The 19990-nt window shown below is 32.8% G+C and overlaps 1 protein-coding gene across 1 annotated transcript; it reads right to left on the reverse strand.

The window, feature by feature from the left end:
• Positions 1-12319: 12319 nt before the first annotated feature.
• On the reverse strand, positions 12320-17482 carry LOC108728056 (uncharacterized; the record flags this gene model as incomplete). Its single annotated transcript, XM_018456405.1, has 9 exons — positions 16163-17482; positions 14935-14988; positions 14632-14859; positions 14412-14480; positions 14260-14325; positions 14075-14197; positions 13123-13182; positions 12942-13010; positions 12320-12457 (listed from the first exon to the last, which is right to left on the reverse strand). Coding segments are annotated over exons 1-9 (2127 nt in total), but the record flags the coding sequence as incomplete, so codon positions are not given.
• Between the last annotated feature and the right edge of the window lie 2508 nt (positions 17483-19990).

Genomic DNA, 19990 nt, shown 5'->3' on the forward strand with positions numbered 1-19990 from the left:
GACTTTCCAATGGAAGAGAGAGTAATGCACCTCGATAATCCTGCAGGAGGAAAGTAAAAAGGGGAGCAGAAAATCCCACGCGTTATTCACGTTTCGGCTTACATAAAAAGTTACATGTGTACAACTCATTTTCTAAAAGTAGAATCGAAATCTTGTCGGAAGCGCTGCCAATATGAATTGTCATATGCGCGATTCTTCTTTCTTTGAAATTTTATTTCTATAATAGAATTTCTCTCGTAACGCACCGTGCAACAATTCCTTAAGAAAAAGTTCAAACGAGGTCAATTGCCAAGAAGTAAAAGGAGATAATATAGCAATCCTTGTGTACGCAATTATTTTTTGTACGTAATTAATCTATGAGATCCAGGATATGATTATGAGAGTGTCAGATACGTGTTAAACATTGCATCGAGAACGTTCTAGTGATGTCGCATACGAATGAGACAAAGTAACTTGCGCCATACACGCGCTTTCAACAACAATGCACATATTTCAAAAGTAATGCTAATATATTGTAACTATTTATCTATACATTTATTTAACTTTGTGATCATCCTCTGCACTTTGCTGGCAGAAGAGTGCAATAATTTCAAATTGTTCTAAGAATAATCTATTCACAGTTACGAGTTACGAAAACACGAGACTCAAATGCACTTGGATGTCGACTTTCACGATATCCTTTTTGTCAAGCTTCACGTTTATCAAGCTTCTTCTTAATTAAGTATAAATTTACAATATTTCTCGCAATAAATATGTCAAGACGTGACTAAGTTTCGTGTTTGATTAACTCGGCTCACGTACCTAATTTTTCTTGCAATTCAATCGAGGAATTTAACCGATCAGCGATTTCTAATTTTCACTTACTTTATATACAAATCAACAAGAATAATTTACATTAGTATTTAACTAATCAATTAACGAAAATTGTTATAAGACCAATTGAAATATGTAAATAAAACATTTCTTGCAAAATTGAATTTAAATGCACATCACAAGGATGACATTAACGTAGATTTCATCAGTAGTACCGCTTATAAAAATGTTTAGGTGCATTTATTACCCAGCATTTAGCACCATTATTGTCACAGAAGCACATCGAGCTGTCTAATTAACTTTACACATTAATTTCCTTGCAATAATTGTTTATTCATTCATTTCGCTTTACGTCTATCTCCGCAATTCCACATACCTTCGTCTCACAAAGTCAGTTTCTTCTCGCAGACAGCAATTTTCGGTTCTGCCGGATCCAAAACCGCAAGATACACTCGTGAAGAAACTGTCGCAATGATTCACTGGTGACGTGCACCACTCGATGGTGTCACCTGTGATCGTTCCAAGCGATCGTTCACTCGCGCAATCGCGACCTTTACCACGAACGTCCTCTCGATCATCGATCGCGATACGAAGGTGGGCGAAGTGGACGTCTCGTGGGAGAAACTCCCGAAACGAAACAAATGAAGAAGCCGTTATTCGCAACGCGGCCGATCGATCGGGACTTTGATACACGGCTGCGACTATCCGCCGGAACGAAGGCGAGGAGCGGTCATGCGTTCGCCGTTCGCGAAGAAAGTTGCAATGGGGAAATTGGCCGCACGAAACGAACGCGTCACCGTGGCGACGCGAATGACGATGACGAGGTGGGCGAGAAGATTTACGACGAAGAGATTTCTACGTCGCATGACACGCACGTGTGACAGACCTGTCACACGTTGACAGATCGATGATAGGATTGCTGGATCAATTGGCTCATCGACCGGAAGTAACGATGCGACGCGAGGTAGCGATTATCCGAGCGATTTTCCATACGACAATCTTGTACCTCTGACGTATGTGGGTATGTTTCTTAGAAATTATATATGACGAAATGGATATTATACTTGGGGAATACCGAATGAAAGTACAAGGAAGAATCAATTTTTCTGAAGCATCTAAAAACGTAGCCACATGCAAAACATAATTTTGTTGGATAATAATTAGAATTTCAAGCATGATGAATAATGCTGCAAAATATTTTATATTCTAACAACCAGTTTGAGCGTCCTATATAATTACTTTGTCCAACAAAATTATTTTCAGATTTGTATCTATAACTAAATATTTAAATACTTCGACAAAATTTTTTTCTATGTATATTGTGACACATTTTACTTATAATTTATTCTCGAATAAAATTTACTTGTAATTTATTTTAACAATGACACTATATTGAGTTTGCTAACTTATACGTACCAACTACAGCTTGATTCTCATTTATCCTTTTGTTCTGATATTTTATTTTATAGAAATTTTGTAGACGCCCCGCGAGAGTGAAATGCAGAGAGAAGAAAGTAAAAGCGTTACGTAAAAACGTTATGTTCTTAAAGAGCGCGCTTATTATTCTATTCTATGAAGTGCTAATAAGATGATATAACGAGCAAATTATAATAAGTAGATAATTGTATCTTCGTGCTTACGCAATACTGTCACATTATGCAATTTTTAACAAACATATGTCACATAAATTTTCAACAAACATATGTTTTATCATTTCAGGGAATATTTCCTCCTTTATTATGGATTTGTTATTTTCAAATACATCGAAAGAATACGCTATTGCATTGCAACATTATTGCGGTGTTTTATTTAAAGCCGCGTGAATTTATTTCTTCGGTTTTACGTAATGGCGCCGGTAGCACGTGTCCGGATCGTTCGTGCGTTTGACATGAACGCGCGTCCGATGACGCGACATCCGTTGTTTAATCCCGGTCGTGCAACCCGAATAAATATCGTTCTTTACTTTCTCCGACCGACTGTGCCTACGAAACTTCCTCTACTGTCGTCGCCAGCCGTATCGGGCATGCACTGAGAAATTTATTATAATGGACGTGACGTGTCTCGAGCAGTCTTCACGTAAACGAGAGTAAAAGTCGATCGCATCTATCTTGCAATGCGCCTGTCTTTATTCTTCCGTCAGCGTCAACTTTCTCAATAGAAACTCGATCGATTACTTATCTTTGGCGATTAATGACACAATAATCATTGTCAATACATAATAAGTTTTAACGTAAGAACGTAGATTAAATCTATTCGCATCAAATAATATGGATACGCCGAGGAGAGAGTCTGTGTCGCATGTTTTGCTCCGGAAGTTCATTTCATAACTATGTTTGAACAAGCGCGTATATTAAGCGAGGTGAGAGTGCATAACGGAGATTCAATCTTGAACATTTTCTACTTTGTGCAAGAAACGAGTGTATATAGTCCGCAATAAACTAGATATGCAGCTAATAGGGATAAAGAAAGATATTAATCGAAACATGCAATGCAAATAATAGTAGGCTTTAATCAAATTTAGATCATCGTACCGTTGTAGAAATCTACTAGATTTGCGTAATCTATACGTTAGCAAGATATGTTACCTATTACTATTTCGTAACAGAGGTGATAATTTTAACATATTTTCGATATGCAACACACAATTTCCGTGAATTATCGTAAAGCTAATGTAGTTCTGCATCAGAAAGACATTAGCGAGTCGAAAAATATTGTTAGTTACTGCGGCGATCAATACTGGAATGTATCATTATGTGCCGGAGAAAAACATATAAAGCCAAAAGGTTGGATGATGTGATAGAACTTATATCAGACTATAAATTAAAATTGAGATTGGATTGGGATTTGATTAATCAAAGCAATATTTACTAAACTTGATTTTTTTATTCCAAATCAAATTTCAATTTTAATTTCATCACATTTTAACAATTTTCTTTATACATCTTATAATTTACAAAACATTGTGTGCGTGTGCGTGTGCGTGTGTATATACGAAAAGTTAAAAAACCAAGAAAAGTTGTCTAAATACCTTGTGATGAACTTATATCGATCAGAACGTTTCCTTCGTAGAATATATTTTTCCAGAACAAGGTGATTATGTGATAAGCCAAGCAATTGTTGCATATACATATTTAAGCTGATTGTACGTTATGCCGATAGACCTCGGATAACTTTCCAGTAGTGATAGTGATGCAATTTACAAATGCGAAGTAAGTCAAAATGTTTGTACAACATATGCGTTCCTCAGAAAGAGCATTATCGAGGAATCTACATACATGAAGGTTTAAAATGACAAGAGCTTTAATGTGAACAAGGTTTTCAATAATTAATGTTTCGACAAATGATCTTATCACTGTGGTTAAAGTATTGGACCAGCAGACGAATGGAAAAGGCGTCCCTACTGAAAAAAATCATGTCACAACGTTACATGATGAAATCATGTAATTGAAACATATAAATCACGTAACGGTTTGTTCCAAATCAGTACGTGATTTTTTAAATGATATAATTTGAAAAATCACATGATATTAGAAATAATTTTATCCATAATGTAATTTTATAGTTATTGAATATAACAAAATATTCACAGAACGTAAATGGTTAGATCCATAAGTAAGAACCAAACTCGGTGAGCAAGCATTCCGAAACCCTTCGAAAAAAAAGTGTTGCAATCTTTCTGTGACCGGTCAATAAATGTAATTAATGTATCTATTAATATGTTTTTCTTTAAAATTCTCAAATTTGTATGTTTAGAAATTTATATACAATTACATATAAATATAATAGATCAATAGATCAAAACATATAAATAGATCAAATAAGAGAAATAATCATATATTTTCGGGGTTAAAGTGGATCTTACAATTAGTATTTGATAATATTCATAATCAAATTTGCAAACACAATTTTCGGTTCTATAAACTATGCATCTATCAAATTATCGAATGACGACAAATATCTCCATATTCCTCGGTAAAGGAATTAATAAGATGTGCGGAATGAAGGAGACCCATATTCGAATCCTAGCTCAAATAATATTCTTTGCAATAAGTTCTTTATAGTGTTTTAAGATGTTTATTAGCATTATTCAATTAACGATCAATGTAATTTGTGATGTTATTTCAAGCTTCAGTTTATGATTGCGTTTCAAGTCCTACAAACCGAATCAGCACACGCAGTTCATAAAACTGAGAAATGTGTATAATGCAAATTTGTAGAACATTATCAAACACCAAAATCTATTTTGACTGAAAATTGATTTATTTCTATTATTTGATTTATTCTTATCAATTTATATTTTACTTATCAATATAATATAAACAAATAAGTTAATCGCATGTGATAAATTTTAATAACGCATCAAACTGATAGTATTCTATAAAAAAACAGGCTTTAGAGAGAGAGAGAGAGAGAGAGAGAGAGAGAGAGAGAGAGAGAGAGAGCAGACTTAAACAGACATTAGTGCTCTTTTGTTTATGAATCAGAGAAATATTTTATAAAATGTTTAATGGAACATTTGCCGTTTTCATGACATGCTTTTATGCGATTTAAATCTTTATCACAAGTCATAAAGCATGTATATTACGCGAGTTGCTTGTCTGTATAATTATTGTAACAGACGTTGCAAAGCGAATCACGACGTTGTAAGACCTACCTGTAATTATTATTAAAAAGAATCGTTTTAACCGTGACAGTTGACACTATACCGAGTTAATTTCATATGGCGAAATTGCGCCACGTGCAATTACGCGCGCGCAGACACACATTCGTGTCTCGGGGCGACCCGGAATGCCCCATTGCAACGAGGTGCATCTATTGAACTGTATTTGTTCCAGTTCGCAGTTTCGCAAACGCGGCTATTCGTAACCTGTCGCGTCGGATCGTTTCAAGACGTGACGAGATTTCTCACCGATTGCCCCGAAGGTTCACTCGCCAAGTGCCTATCATTCTCAATTGCGAACGATTAGTAAATAAAAATCATCGGGCAAAGATACAGATCGATCGACTTCTTGTTAAGAAATATTAATTAAGAATTTTCGTTGGAGAAAGTGCAAAAGGTGATTGCATATACAGATATAAATTAAACGTAAATCGCGCTGATATATACATAATACCTCTGCCGTCGTCATTAGGTATTCTATGGTATTTCATTTCTGATTATTAATGAATACACGGGACGATATCGGGATCGTTTTTTTTCTTTTTTTTACAATCCTAACATTCTAGAGCACGGTGATCTACTTGAAGGACTCTTAGGAAAGATCGGATGATCTTGGAAGCTTCGCGGCGTCAGAATAGAGATCACGATCTCTTTGTAATCCAGATTTACCCTAGATAGACAATCACATAAGCTATAAATTATCATAACGTAAATTAACGTGATACTACAAATTGCAAGCGTAAATGTCATGCTCATCAATCATAATGAACAGAATGTTTAGAATAATGACGCTATTCAGCATCTATTTTTTATATTAATAATATATTTAATGCAAGTTAGAATATATCGATATTCTAGCTACTTAATTGAACGTTGAACGTGCTCAGCGTATAATCGCTTAATTTAACGTTTCTCCAGAGCAATAAATTGTGTTCTAGTTACTGCGAATTATTCAGCAACGTATATCTACCAGCACAAAAGCAGCATCAGGTTTTTGGTCGATAGCCACTAGCTATTAATCAAGCTTAGCTGTTGATCACACGTCGTGTCAACGACCTCTAATGACGATGAAAGTGGTTCCCATTTTGATTTTATATGTGAAACGGCAGCATGATGTAAGCTCAATCTTAACTCGATAGAAATATATGACCTAATTCTATTGACTGACGTTTATACCTAATTATTTGCACTTGCGAAAAGGAAATTGCATCGAAATGGAAACCACATGCAATTTTTTTTATGATTTATTATACAATTGATTACACAATTCAAAATTGAAATAAAAACGAACAATTTAAATAAATACAATAATTAAAAAAATATATATATATAAAATAGAATAAATATATATATATATATTTGTATAGAAAACAGATTTTTTTATAATGTTGTGTTAAATGTTTTATTTAAATAAGAACTTTATTGAAGTAATTGATTAAACGAAATCTATTGAGTATTGCATAATGTAAATGAGCACGTCTGCATATTACTTGTCTGCCATATTTTAACAAAGCATCGAGGGTCAACTAACGACCTCGAGTCTACGAAAAGTTTCACTTTCTTTGACGATAGAAAGTGGCTATGGCCTTCGGCGCTATCTTGCAATCCTCAGCTGACTGCTGAACTTTACATATTTAACATATTTTTGCAAACTAATAGAAAACTAGAAAATTATTTTATATCCTTACTTATGCTTTTTTTCTACTATTTTCACAAATTAATTTATTTAAATTTCTTTCTTGCGCCTTCTTTTTTTAAATCTTGTTCTATATATACAAAAGCGAAGTAGTAAAGATTTTATTCGAGCAAAGCAGGTCGTGATATTTAATAATTTTTATGTGAATACATAAAAATTTTACAGTTTCCAATTTGTATCTTGATTGTTATAATTCATATGCGTTGGTATTCAGTTCATTGCTACATTACATTTCCTAAAAGCTGCCGTTTCATTGAAAGCTGAGATTTTTATGATCATTTGTCAATGTTACAATAATATTACCATAGCGAAGAAGCATGACAGCCTCGAACTCTTTGGCATTGCCGGAAGAAAATGATCTTCCGTATAATCCTGGAAGGATTCATAGGTCAGATAAAGTGAAACGTGCTTTCACTTGAAGCAGCAATCGAGAGAATTAATGCGACACGATCTTTCGGAACAAAATGAAAGCTTAATAAAATTAAAGGCAATAATAGATCTCTCTTTTTCTAGAATCGCGACTTTTTTCACTCGTTAATTGTGATGTGCTTGTAAAATACGTCTCAAGTTACTGCGAGCGTGGCTTATCTTTTTCCACTTATACACTAAGAAAAGTGTATTAAATTTTAATAAATACTTTTATTAAAATTTAAGTATTAAATTTGTTGAAATAATTTTCAGTAAATATTTATTAAACATATATTTTTGTAAACATATATTTTTTTATTACATTAAGAATTATTAATTTGATTTAACCATAAATTTTTTTATCGAGTAAATATTTATTTAGTGTTTTTTTTAGTTATTATTAATATTTAAAGAAATATACATTAAGATTTAATAAATTTTTTTCAGTGCATTATTAAATTGCGCAATTGAAACAAACTATGTCTTGATAACGAAAGTCTCTACAAGATTATAGTATACGTACATCAATAAAAGAAAAAATTATTTAAATATTATATAAAATAAATGATGGAGAATTATTTTATTAAAAGAATTATTAAACAGCTAACGAACTACCTTGAGCTTATCGCATCATCCTGTTTACGATTTTCCAAATATATGTTAATGATATACGTAATATTCAGGAAACGAATAGGCTGATTAAGAATTTTCACTTCCGTTGATATAACGGCTTCGGTCGGATCTTGCATTTTATAATTTACATACAACCAGTATTGAAGTGAAATCGTCGGACGCAGACGTATCGATTAGCAGAATTTGCGCGATTATTGCATGATGCAAATATGATTCTATGCAGATCAAAAGAAATGTTGCGAAACTTCTGTTGGAAGCGTGTCGGCTTTAGGGACCCTGATCGAGAGGTTGATTTGAGGGACAAAGGCCGAATCTTTTGAATGTGATGAGCGAGAGATTTTAGTATCACACACGAAGACTTTCACCGGCCATTTCGAAAAAGTCAAGTGTCGATTTGTTACTAGCTGCAAGCAATTAAAACGCCATTTACGCAATGTTACGAGCACAGGTCCGCATCTCGGCTGCATGATATGCTATATACTATTAGTGAATTTCACGAACCATTAAAACAGCTATTATGCTATTTTCTCATATGACTCGTTGAATCGTTAAAGGAATGTAAAGTAGAGTTATAGAGAAAATAAGGTGGACAAATAGGAGAACAGAATACTGAGTTTAAGCGAATTATGTAAACTTGTCCATTCATAATAACGCCAGGGAGATGTTTGACCTGTTGGTTATATTTTAGAGATGACAAAGACAGAGCCAGGAAACGAAAAAGAGTAGACAATCTTGAAGAAATCGTGTTCTAATGTCGTAAAACGCCTCGTTGAAAGTGTCTCGGATTATGCAAATTATTAGTTTCTCGACAGGCTTTTTATGAGAACGAGTAAAATTCTGAAGATCGATGTTTTCGCGAAATTGATCTCCTGCGCAATATAGAGTTCGAGTCGCTTACAGGGATCGCCAAATTATTGTCTCGGTTACGATTAATGGCCATGTCAACAATGTGAAAGGGATGCAAGTACAAACTATGAACATGGCTTCCTAGTAAAAATAAATTGTTAATGACATCGTTTAAAGCAATCACGTAATTCATCGTATATCCGGGATGGATATATTTAATGCTTATCGATTCGTCATAAAGCCTGCCTATATAATCTCACTATATAATCATGCTTCATACAGGTTTGGTCTAATTTTTTCTCCATTAGCTATACGTGTACGTTGCTTAATCAAGTATTACAAGGGGTCAAGTATTGTAGAAAAAAAAGTTGCCGATACTGGCATAGGTTTCCTAAATAAATATTCTCTTAGTTCTCAGTTCTCAGAAACTATTGCATTTTATAAACAATAATAAAGAAACATAATTTGTTTAAATGATTAGAAAAGTAAAAACTCATAATTCATATATTATATTTATGACTTGTTTCTGTACAAAATCAGCAAAAAACGAATTCTACAAATGCGAAAAAAATTCTTACAATTTTCTTTTGTGTAGTTTAAATAATAGTAGCTATATTATTCATAATATTGCAGCGTTTTATATGTTTGTAGTTCCCTAAATCAGTTTTATTTATACATTTTTTCTCTTCTTTTATTCATATAATACGGTTATAAATATAAAATCAGGGTTCAACGTAAATTGACGTATGTCTGTAAGATAGACCATGAGCTAACTTAATCTTTATAGTGCTGCGTTATAGTAATCAAATATCGGAACTGGAATTGTGTACTTATGGCAAAAAACAAAACTGTTGCGTAACATGATTGCAGAACAACATAAAGTATACATATAAATCAACAAAAAAAGGTTTTATATCAAAGTAAAAAAATTCTAGAAAATCTTATATATGTTCACTTGTGTGTAGGTATTTTTACAGATGACTCCCGTGAAGGAAAAAGAATAGGAATACGTGATATTACTATTTACTGTTTTGGGATCAATTTTGTCAGACGCTCATTTTTACTCATCTTGTATACGAAAAAGTTAATTGTTGTAAAATTGTAAACAGAATTATAAATAAAAACTATATTATTTAATGATAGAAGACACTTTCTAGTTTTATTTATGTTTCTAAAATTTTATTTTTAATTTTTGATTAAAAAATATTGTTCAAAAACGAAAGTATGTCGGTATCGACGACTTTTCTGTATACACAGATTTCACCTATTTTTTAAATGTTTAGTACTTATTCCGTCCCCCCCCCTCCCCTAATTCATGAGCAAGTAGCACAACGCAATATTCAAGTATTCGCGAGAAATTGTATCGAAAGTTACTCGTATCTTTTCTTTATGCTTATTTCTACAATATGTGAGATTAATACTCGTTAATACACGTTTTATCAGTGTGTAGATTAATTCTAATCGGTTCAACTTACTCTTCATCTTTTTCTAATCTTTAGAACTAAAAACAGATAAAGAGTAAGCTACCCAGATAGCACAAAAAGAATTCAGTAGTGTGTCAATTCTGAGTTCATTTTTAGATGCAAAAAAATTCTTTTCAGAATTATTTAGAAAAAGAATTCTTTTTGTGTCCGAATTCTAAATTAATGACATAACAACTGAATTCTTTTTAAATGCTTTTTGAACTCTCTGTGCTATCTGATATATCTACTCCTTGGCCCTTCCTTTGTTAGTCCTGCAAGATATCATAAAATTGAGATATTGCGATATTAAAATTCAAGATTGCAAGATGCTCCTTTTTGTCCCTTTCTTTCGGATATCCAGCTCTTGTGCATATGATCCAGACATGCGTAGATCCTGATATGCGATAGATCCGAGTAATGCGTAAATACCGCTCGTATTTGCAAGCAATAAGTTTTTTAAGTGCTCTTTTATATGCTTTTATAGATACCTTGTATATGCTCCGAATGAAATAAATACAGAGTCTCTTTCCGCATAAAAGAGCTGCGATTTCCTTCTCAATGAATATAAAATATTACGAGTACATCGTCGCAGTGTTTTCTAATTGAATACATTTTAAATTCAGTTAAAACGAAATCAAATCTAAAATTTTTGTATTGATAATAATTACTAACAATAGTAAAAAATAGTTGCAAAAAATTTTGATTGAATAATAATAATTTATAATCGATGTTCTTACAATATTCTATCGTCAAAAGTACAAGCGATGATGTATTCATGCTTTTTGCGCAGAATTACTCACAGTTTATCCATAAGATTGTTTACAGGAAATAATAATTTAAATGAAGCAAAAATGAAAGTTTAAACAATGACGTAATACCTGTCCTTGCGCGACTAGATTATCCTGTAATTATTACATAGAAGGTAGTATACCCACATAATTTTAATTGTAATGAGTTTGTTGTTGCAAAATGACTACTAAGATTTATCAAAGAGGTCATGAGCCGATTCTATGGCCATGACATTTGCGTTGAACAAAGTCTTTCCAAAGAGAAATTATATATAAGAAAAATCAAGGAATAATATTAATAACGTTTATAGTTATATCGAACAGAAATACGATTCATCATGAAAGTAATCCTTTAAGAAACAATAAAGTAATAAATTGCAGGCAAAATGTGTAATTTAAAATTTCTTTATTGGCTGCCGCAAGGCTTGTCTTCGCGTGAATGACACATAAGGAGAGTTCGTAGATGGAGGTGCAGCGTAAGAAGGTCTGGACGACGGTGGATAAGGCGAATCTGTGGGTGGACCATATGTGGGTTTTTCCGGTTCCTCTGACGACTGTGAAGAACTGGCTGACAGACCAGTGCTAGAGCTCGATGATGTGCCGGACAGATTTGCGCTGGAAGTCGCCGACGTAGCCGATAATTTCAAGAAAGCGCCGAGGACTTCCTTCAGCGGTCCGGTTAGATCGCTACCACTCGGAGCTTCCTGTAAAGCCGATTGAGAAATCTCAAATATCTGAGAGGAAAATTGGGGAAAAGCTATTTTTTTTACACAACAACAATAAAAATAAAATAGGAAACACTATTTTTAATCTTAATTCAAATTTTTTTCACAATTATTCAACGAGTGCAAATTAAATTCATAATTATCTTAAATCCAAAATTGTGAACGTATGTGTATGTAAGAGGAAAATTGCTTACGGGTTTGCCGTAAGAATTATAACCGCCATAAGTTGTGGATGCGTGGGACGTGTCTCTGTTACCACTGTAACCATTCTGACGATTTCCAGTGTTACCATATTGACCATATTGATTTTGACCATAGCCACTTTTGTGACCTTTGGAACCTGCGCTAGCACCAGCGAGCACGCCTGATACAATCGAACTTACTAGAGATTTCACATCCGATTCACTTGCTGAAGCGGCGCTTTCCTGAAATTTAAAAATAATAAAAAAAGCGTTAATTTAGTTTTGTAAAATAGAATAAATAAGAAAAAGAAGAAATTAATCAAGATTACTTTAATAACTTTACTCTTAATTACTTTACTCTTAAGCTTTATCAAATTTTTGTGTTATTATTACCATTATTCCTTTTATGTATATTATCTATATTCATTTTGTTAGCTTATTATGTACTTTCATTTTAAAATATAATCTTTAACTTGCAAACTGTAATTAGTTTTTAGCTTTTAGTTTTTAATCTGAATCTAAAAACTAATTTCAAGGCAGCATTATTGCAAATATATACTTCGTCCATTTTGCATTGTTTCTACAGCGTTATATGTATTGTGTCTTATACTTTTGCTGTGTTCACATTCTTTTTAATTAATGCACATTAATAAAGTTATTAATATTACTATTATCATTAATAAAGATTGTTAAATAATTGTATAGAGGATAGTTCCATGATGCGTACTTTACTTAGCTTAGCGGTAATACCGGCGATAAAGCTCGATAACACTGATTGTCCATATGGCCCTTGTGGCTAAAATCAATGCATGAATAGATAATACAAAGCATTAAGGCGATAATAAAACAATAATACAAAATTACAATTGCAGTATAAATATACGTACATAAAAATTAAAAAGACTTACCTTGCTTAAAGGTTCACCCGATGCCGCAAATACGGACGCTGATCCCTGTACGCCTTCAGGCTGAAAATCAAATTAATATTAAAAAATGTTATGTATTAATAGCATTAGACTAATCGAAAATAAACTTGTATAGCAATATTAAAGAAACAAATAACATTTCATTAAAACAAGAGCATGACGTTTGTTTCATTAGTATACTGTTATTGAATTAACAAAATTATTTCCAATTAAACTGCTGTTAATACAACATCATTTCTTTCCATATACTCGTACTATTCGTTTATATCTACTTTTATATTCGCATAATCATACAATTCTTCTTTCTATTCATGATCTACATATCTACATAGTTAGAAAGTTTGTTTATAGTTCTACATACTTAGAGAATTCATGTTAAATTTAATACATTTCACGTGTCCTAAATTTTTTTCACTATTCACCTGAATTTTTGTGCTAATTTAACGCAAAATAAATATAACATAAAATAACACAAACGTTATGTAAAAATTAACACAAAACACTTTGACACAAGTTGAAAACAAATTATGTGGAATTCTTTCAATAAAATTAACATTTATAATATGTTAAATTAATACTATATTTACTTTCTATTCATTTATTCAGAATGTTATGTTATAAAACTATACTATTTTATGTATTATAATTTGTTCACTTAATAAATCATAAATTGTATTAGAGAGAGAGAGAGAGAGAGAGAGAGAGAGAGAGAGAGAGAGAGAGAGAGAGTTTAATACTAAGAAATGTTAAATATCAATTCAATACAAAATATTTAAATAATTAAATATTTAAATAATAAAAAATCATATTATATATTATATAAATTTACACTTTACATGTTAAAAATTCAACAAAAAAATTTTAACAAGGACCAGTTTTAATAAAAATACAGAATGTTTTTTACTGTGTACAATTTTATAAGTAAAATTCTTACGCCACTACTGCTACGACTCAGCGGACCGATCAGGGGGCCTGAAAGAGGTCCGCTCAACGGCGCTATCAGCTGTATAATAGGTCCTAAAATAGCTCCAGAATCGCTGCCTTGTCCTTCTGGGCCCTGAAGAGATTGTTTTGACGTTTACTGTATAAATTTTGGAAAGTATTACTCGACAAATTTACCTCACTGAGCTTTTGAGAGAGTGGCAGTAGGACTGCTGGAATATCGACTCCGTCCTCCTCCTCTGGCTAGAAGACAAAGCATATTTTATCATTATATAACTAAATCTCTAAGAATAATTTAGAAAGAGCAGAGAAAAGTATTTTAATCTTACATCAGAGAGTCCTTCGAGAAGAGGAATTGCACCTTGAAGCACCTCTGCTATATCAACATCCGACTCCGGCTAAAAATAATCATTGTTTTTCATGCTGATTTTATCTCTAATATTGATACCATAAAATGTTGTGCAATCAGAATATAGAACACAAATATGAAAAAGCTATAAATGTTTCAGCTATACACTTGTCAATGTGTACAAGTTTGTGTTTTCTTACATCACTAAGTTCTTCGAGAATCGGCGCAGCTAATGGTAATAATTCGATCAGAGCTTGTATAGATCCACCCTTTTCTTCTTCATCTTCATCTTCCTCCTGTGCTTCTGTTTGAGGTCCATTATCATCATCATCGTTATTTTCAATATCGTCGTTCTCATTATCACCGTTTCCGTTATCGCCGTTTCCATTAGCGCCGTTCCCATTATCGTCGTTCTCATCATCGTCTTCCTATGTGACACTTTACATTATAATAATTATAGAAAGCGTGTTTTTGTAATAAATAAAAAATTATGAACTGCATACGCTCAGTTGCTGCGCTTGAAATGTTTCATTGGGTCTCCCACGATTAGGCGGCGTCTAATAAATAAACAATTACATTTAATTATAAGGCTTTTTAAGGCTTCCACGGGTATTTCCTTCAAGGAAGTTATGCAGTTTACGGGTTATCCCCACGTCTTGATACGTCGTTAAATATCAATGTTTCGTGAACATTGCAGTTTACTTCATCCGGACGAGATGTTACTTGATATAATATCAAGTTGTTTTTCGCCATGATAAATTGAACTACAATATCCACGAAACGTTGGTATTTAATAAGACACGGAGATAACCCATAAATCGCGTAACTTATTTGAAATACATTTAGGTAATTAATTAGCGACGTTCTTCGCAAATAAATATTGTTACATCAATTATTTTGTAAGCGTGTGATAGGCGAGATATAAATGTAATTATTCATAATACTGTTGGTATTATAAGTGCAAAAAAGTCACAATCATTAATTTAGCACGTGAGTATTGCATTCTTATTGACATGCAAAGGCCGTTCCATCCATTTCGTCATTAAATCTATCTAAGATAGATTGAACAAGAGAGAATTCATCATTGGCCCCCATTTGTGTAATGGGTCACCAACGTGACACTTTTATACATATTTATGAGTTAGAACGTGTCGTCACAGGTTGACAATATTGCGGTCAATGAAATTATTGATTGTAAATTTCAAATTTCACAATTTTTATTTATGGTAGTCGTCGTTCTCTTCTCTCTACTTATATCTTTTTAATATTAAGTGCATTTACTGTAATTTCAAATTTTTATTTTTACAATTATCGTTTTGTCTATGTATAATATTTCTATTTTTTCCGTGTAAAGCAATTATCTAAATTGTATGTTAACGTAAAATATAAAAAAATCTTTAAGTATAAGAGAAAAGTATAAATAATAAAATTAAAAGTATTATCTTAAAATTAAAATTGCAAATAAATAATGTAAGAATTGTTTGTAATTGTCTCTTAAATGAAGACAAAAAGCAAATCTTTTATCATTGCGACAACTATAATTTTTTATAATCATTATGTAACTACTACTTTTTTTAATTCAGCGACATATAGTTCTTTTTTTTAAATACAATAAATTTATTTCACAGAGCATCTTTTATGTAATATTCGCCTAATAAGAGCATAAGTTGTTTAAATTAATATTAGATTTATGTGCATTCAAAATTATGTTACTTGCGATTATCTACTCACCTCCTCGAAGGCTACTTGTATCTTCTGTGTGTTTGTTCCTTTCAAAATAGAAAGTACAGGCTTCGCGATGTTAATCTCAGTGCTATTTTTCGGCAGTTTCCTCAGAATACCAAACATCCTCAGCAAATCCCCGAGTATTACCGATTGTCGCTTTATAGACGATTTCTGCTTCTTCGTACTTTTCATTTTCTTCTGGTTTTGCTTTTTTTGCTCATTCATATTCTGCTGTTTCTGTTCTTCTTTCTGTTTCCCCTTTTTTACTTTTCCTTCTGTTTTTGTTTCACTCGTTTCTGTGACGAAATCATTGAAGACGACGTTTACTCGTTCGGAATTATTCGTAAGTGTATAGTCATTTTCGAAGTATGGCAGAAACTCATTCGGAAAATCTCTAACTGCGGTGTAATCTTTCGGTTCTATCTTCGGAATCATAGTAGCTAGCGGAAGTTCTTTAGCGATTGTAATTACTGCTTGGAATGGAAAAGTCAACAGAGGTTCACCTATATTATGCGACAAATTCAACCTAGTTAACCCATTATTCACGGCAGTCGGTAATGTCTGCTGTAGCTCATTATTGTGGATGTGAAGATTCAAGGAATTCCTCGTAGTCTGAAGCTTCAACGGTTCCTCGAAGTCAGAAACATTTTTATCGATAACGTTCTGATATGATTGAGCGATATTGATTGGGGATAATGGAAGATACGTGTTGGCGGGCGGCTGCAAGAAAGCATTAAAATTTCCGAAGGTATCAATTTCACTTTGCTGAAAAGGATTCCCGATGTTGAAATCCATGTATTGTCCAAAATCAGTTGGTCCATTGATATTCGAAGTAGAAAGACTAGACGGGTCCTGTGAATCGGACGATGTCGTTTGCATCGCTCCCATGGGCAAAGGATAAGCGACCACTTTATCATCCGGTCTTTGAACAGGAGGCTCCTTAAGTCTTCGCGCCGGATAGTTCAGGCCCTGTCGTTTCTCATTGAGAGATGCCTTCTTCATTATCTCCTTTGATTTCGAGCCCGAATTGCTCGTAAAGGGAAACCGTTTCTCGATTGATGGCGAATTCTTGAAGATAGATGGTAAATTTATCTTTGACGTCATTAAACTCATTACGTATTTAGACCAAGCTACTAAATCTTCTTTCGAAGTGATTTTAAGCGGCAGCTGGATCTCCAAGATTTTTGGGGAAGCCGAGAAACCTTGTTCATTTTGGAACGGCGAGTTTCTTTGAGATTTCAAAGGCGCCGAGGATGCAAGGTTAAATATTATCAAAATCAGGATGCAGTTCGAACGAGACAGTATCCTCGATAACATGAGGAACATCTTGAAAATCAATATTTCTACTTCGAAAGTTATTATTTCGTTCGAAAGGCTTTAAAGACTTAAATACAATTGGCAGATGATTGTGATATCATGATTTTCGATAGAAGTTAACGTCACATTTTCTTTCTTATATTTCTTGAATTCTTGACAAATTTTATCGATTCGTCTGACAAACTTGATAATACAAACTTTGAAATAACGTGACTAAATTATTAAAAAAAAATAAGTAAAGAAGAAATTTTTTGTCGGAATTAATTGTTAATCCTGGTTACTCTTCTTTTGCATTATTCGAGTACCTCGATGTGCGAAGTGATGTTGAGGAATCTACAGCGAGAAGGCAGCTATAGTCGAGGATGTTTAACGGTTAAATACAATTGAATTAAGTTATGTAGTTTCAATATAATAGAGCACTTGTACTCTTGATCTCACACTTCACTCACTATCACGAACAATTACTTATTATTTACAAATAACAATTTACATGTCAGATTAATTAATATAAACTATCATTCGATTTTACTGAAAAAAAGCTAGACGCGTGTCATTCTTGAAAGAAAGAGCTCATAGGACACGAGAATCGTACTTGAGGAACTGGACAGTTGAATAGGAAAATGGTTGCTTTATAGGCTGGGCCTAATCAGAGGTCTGTTTTTTCCCTGGTCGCGGAAGCATGCACTTTTTTCCATGCACCATCAGGATATCGGCTCCGCTAATCATAGTACGTCGAATCGGGGGCGGTCACGCTTACTTCCGTCGTTACGTTTCTACCGACGAGGTCTTCCTCTCTCCAGCATTTGAATAATTACGCGCACTGGCGAGCGAGTATGTAATGCGAAACGTATGTGATGACAGGCCAGAGTGACTTTCGTAAGGGATGCGAAGTGCTTAATCTTGTAAGAACGCGTAGCAATTTTGTAACGTAGTAAATGGCGAAATTGCTTATTTGGAGTAGATGGACATTACGTTAGATGACAACATAGATGATGAATGACCGCACATTGGATTGATTATCGCGTGATTAAACGATTGAGCGTTGAAACGAGTTTATGAGTTCACCGTTTATGCATCCTTTTCTTCCGGGTGCAGCAACCTCATCAATATCGAATGTTATTTCATAATACTTAGCTTTATTAAACCAATTGTTAAACTAGACATAACTTCAGACTAGTCATTTACTAATTTGTATCGTTAGCAATTGTATTATGCACTGAGAGAAAAGCTTCTGGTACTTGTGGCTTTAACTGCATGATAAAATAATCATAATTAAAAGCTCCATTTTTATAGTTATTACTGCTATAATATGTTGGTAATAATAATAGTTATAGTTCTATGTATTCTTTAGTATATTTAAACTATAAAAATAATTATTATTACTAACATTATAGCAGTAATAACTATAAAAATGGAGCTACTAACAGTATTTTTTTACATTATAGTAGTCACAAATATCAAATTTGTTTTGATTTATTAATTTTATTAACCTTAACTTAAAGACTCGAGTTTAAATCTCACACGCAATTAAATTTTTTCTATAATGATAATTATGTTTCATGATAAGAATAACTATTAATATAAAAAATTAATTATTTTTATTAGATTTTTATTACGGATTACTAACTTTACAAATTTTAATATATAAACGTTTTGATAAAAATAAATAAAACATAAATATTTAAAATATCATGAACTAGAGCATAATAAAGTCTAATGAACTGCCGCTACTAAATTTAATATCAAAATAGGTACATATATATATATATATTATATATATCGGAAACAGTTAACCGTCTACGCCCAAATAGGGGTATAATTATATTCAAGAGAACACACTCTATAATACTATCAAATTTTATGGAAATCAGTGAGGAACACTTCCATTGTCAGTGTGTGTTGTAATAAGAATTTGTTAAAGCAGTTTTCTTATATAAACATAGCAGTTTTATTATAAATGAAAGATAACTTAATTTTTGAAGAAAAATGTAATCTTAAGATCCACATTTGTTTTCGATTTTATGGGAAAAACCACATCTCTCAATTTTTCTTTACCTCTTTACGAAGCAGAATCAATTAAAATAAAACTGTAACAGTAATATATTCAGAAGTATATCTTGGAAGTATATCACGACCGTGAACGTGATCTTGGGTTCTAACTGGTAACAATAAGAACGAGTCTCTATAATGAGCGATGGCATCCCATTTCTTATAAGCACAAAGCAAGGACGCGTTTACACCCGCTCACGCTAATGACGGCTCTCACGACCGAGTCAAGTTGAAAGTGGCTGATTTAACTTAGGGTATACAAGGTAGAAAGTCAGTAAAAACCCAAATCACAGAATCTACTTTACGAGCTCTCTTTAAACAATTTACGTTATATAGTTAGTTAAAATATTTCATAACAGTCGCTGTCAAATCATTACTTACTGATCAGTCTTAATATATTTCATTTAAATTTTGATTCGAGGATGTATTATATAGATTTTAATTCATTTAAATGATAAATTGTTATTT

This window comes from Mycetomoellerius zeteki, unplaced genomic scaffold (assembly GCF_001594055.1).
Source record: "Mycetomoellerius zeteki isolate Tzet28-1 unplaced genomic scaffold, Tzet1.0 scaffold58, whole genome shotgun sequence".
NCBI lineage: Eukaryota > Metazoa > Arthropoda > Insecta > Hymenoptera > Formicidae > Mycetomoellerius > Mycetomoellerius zeteki.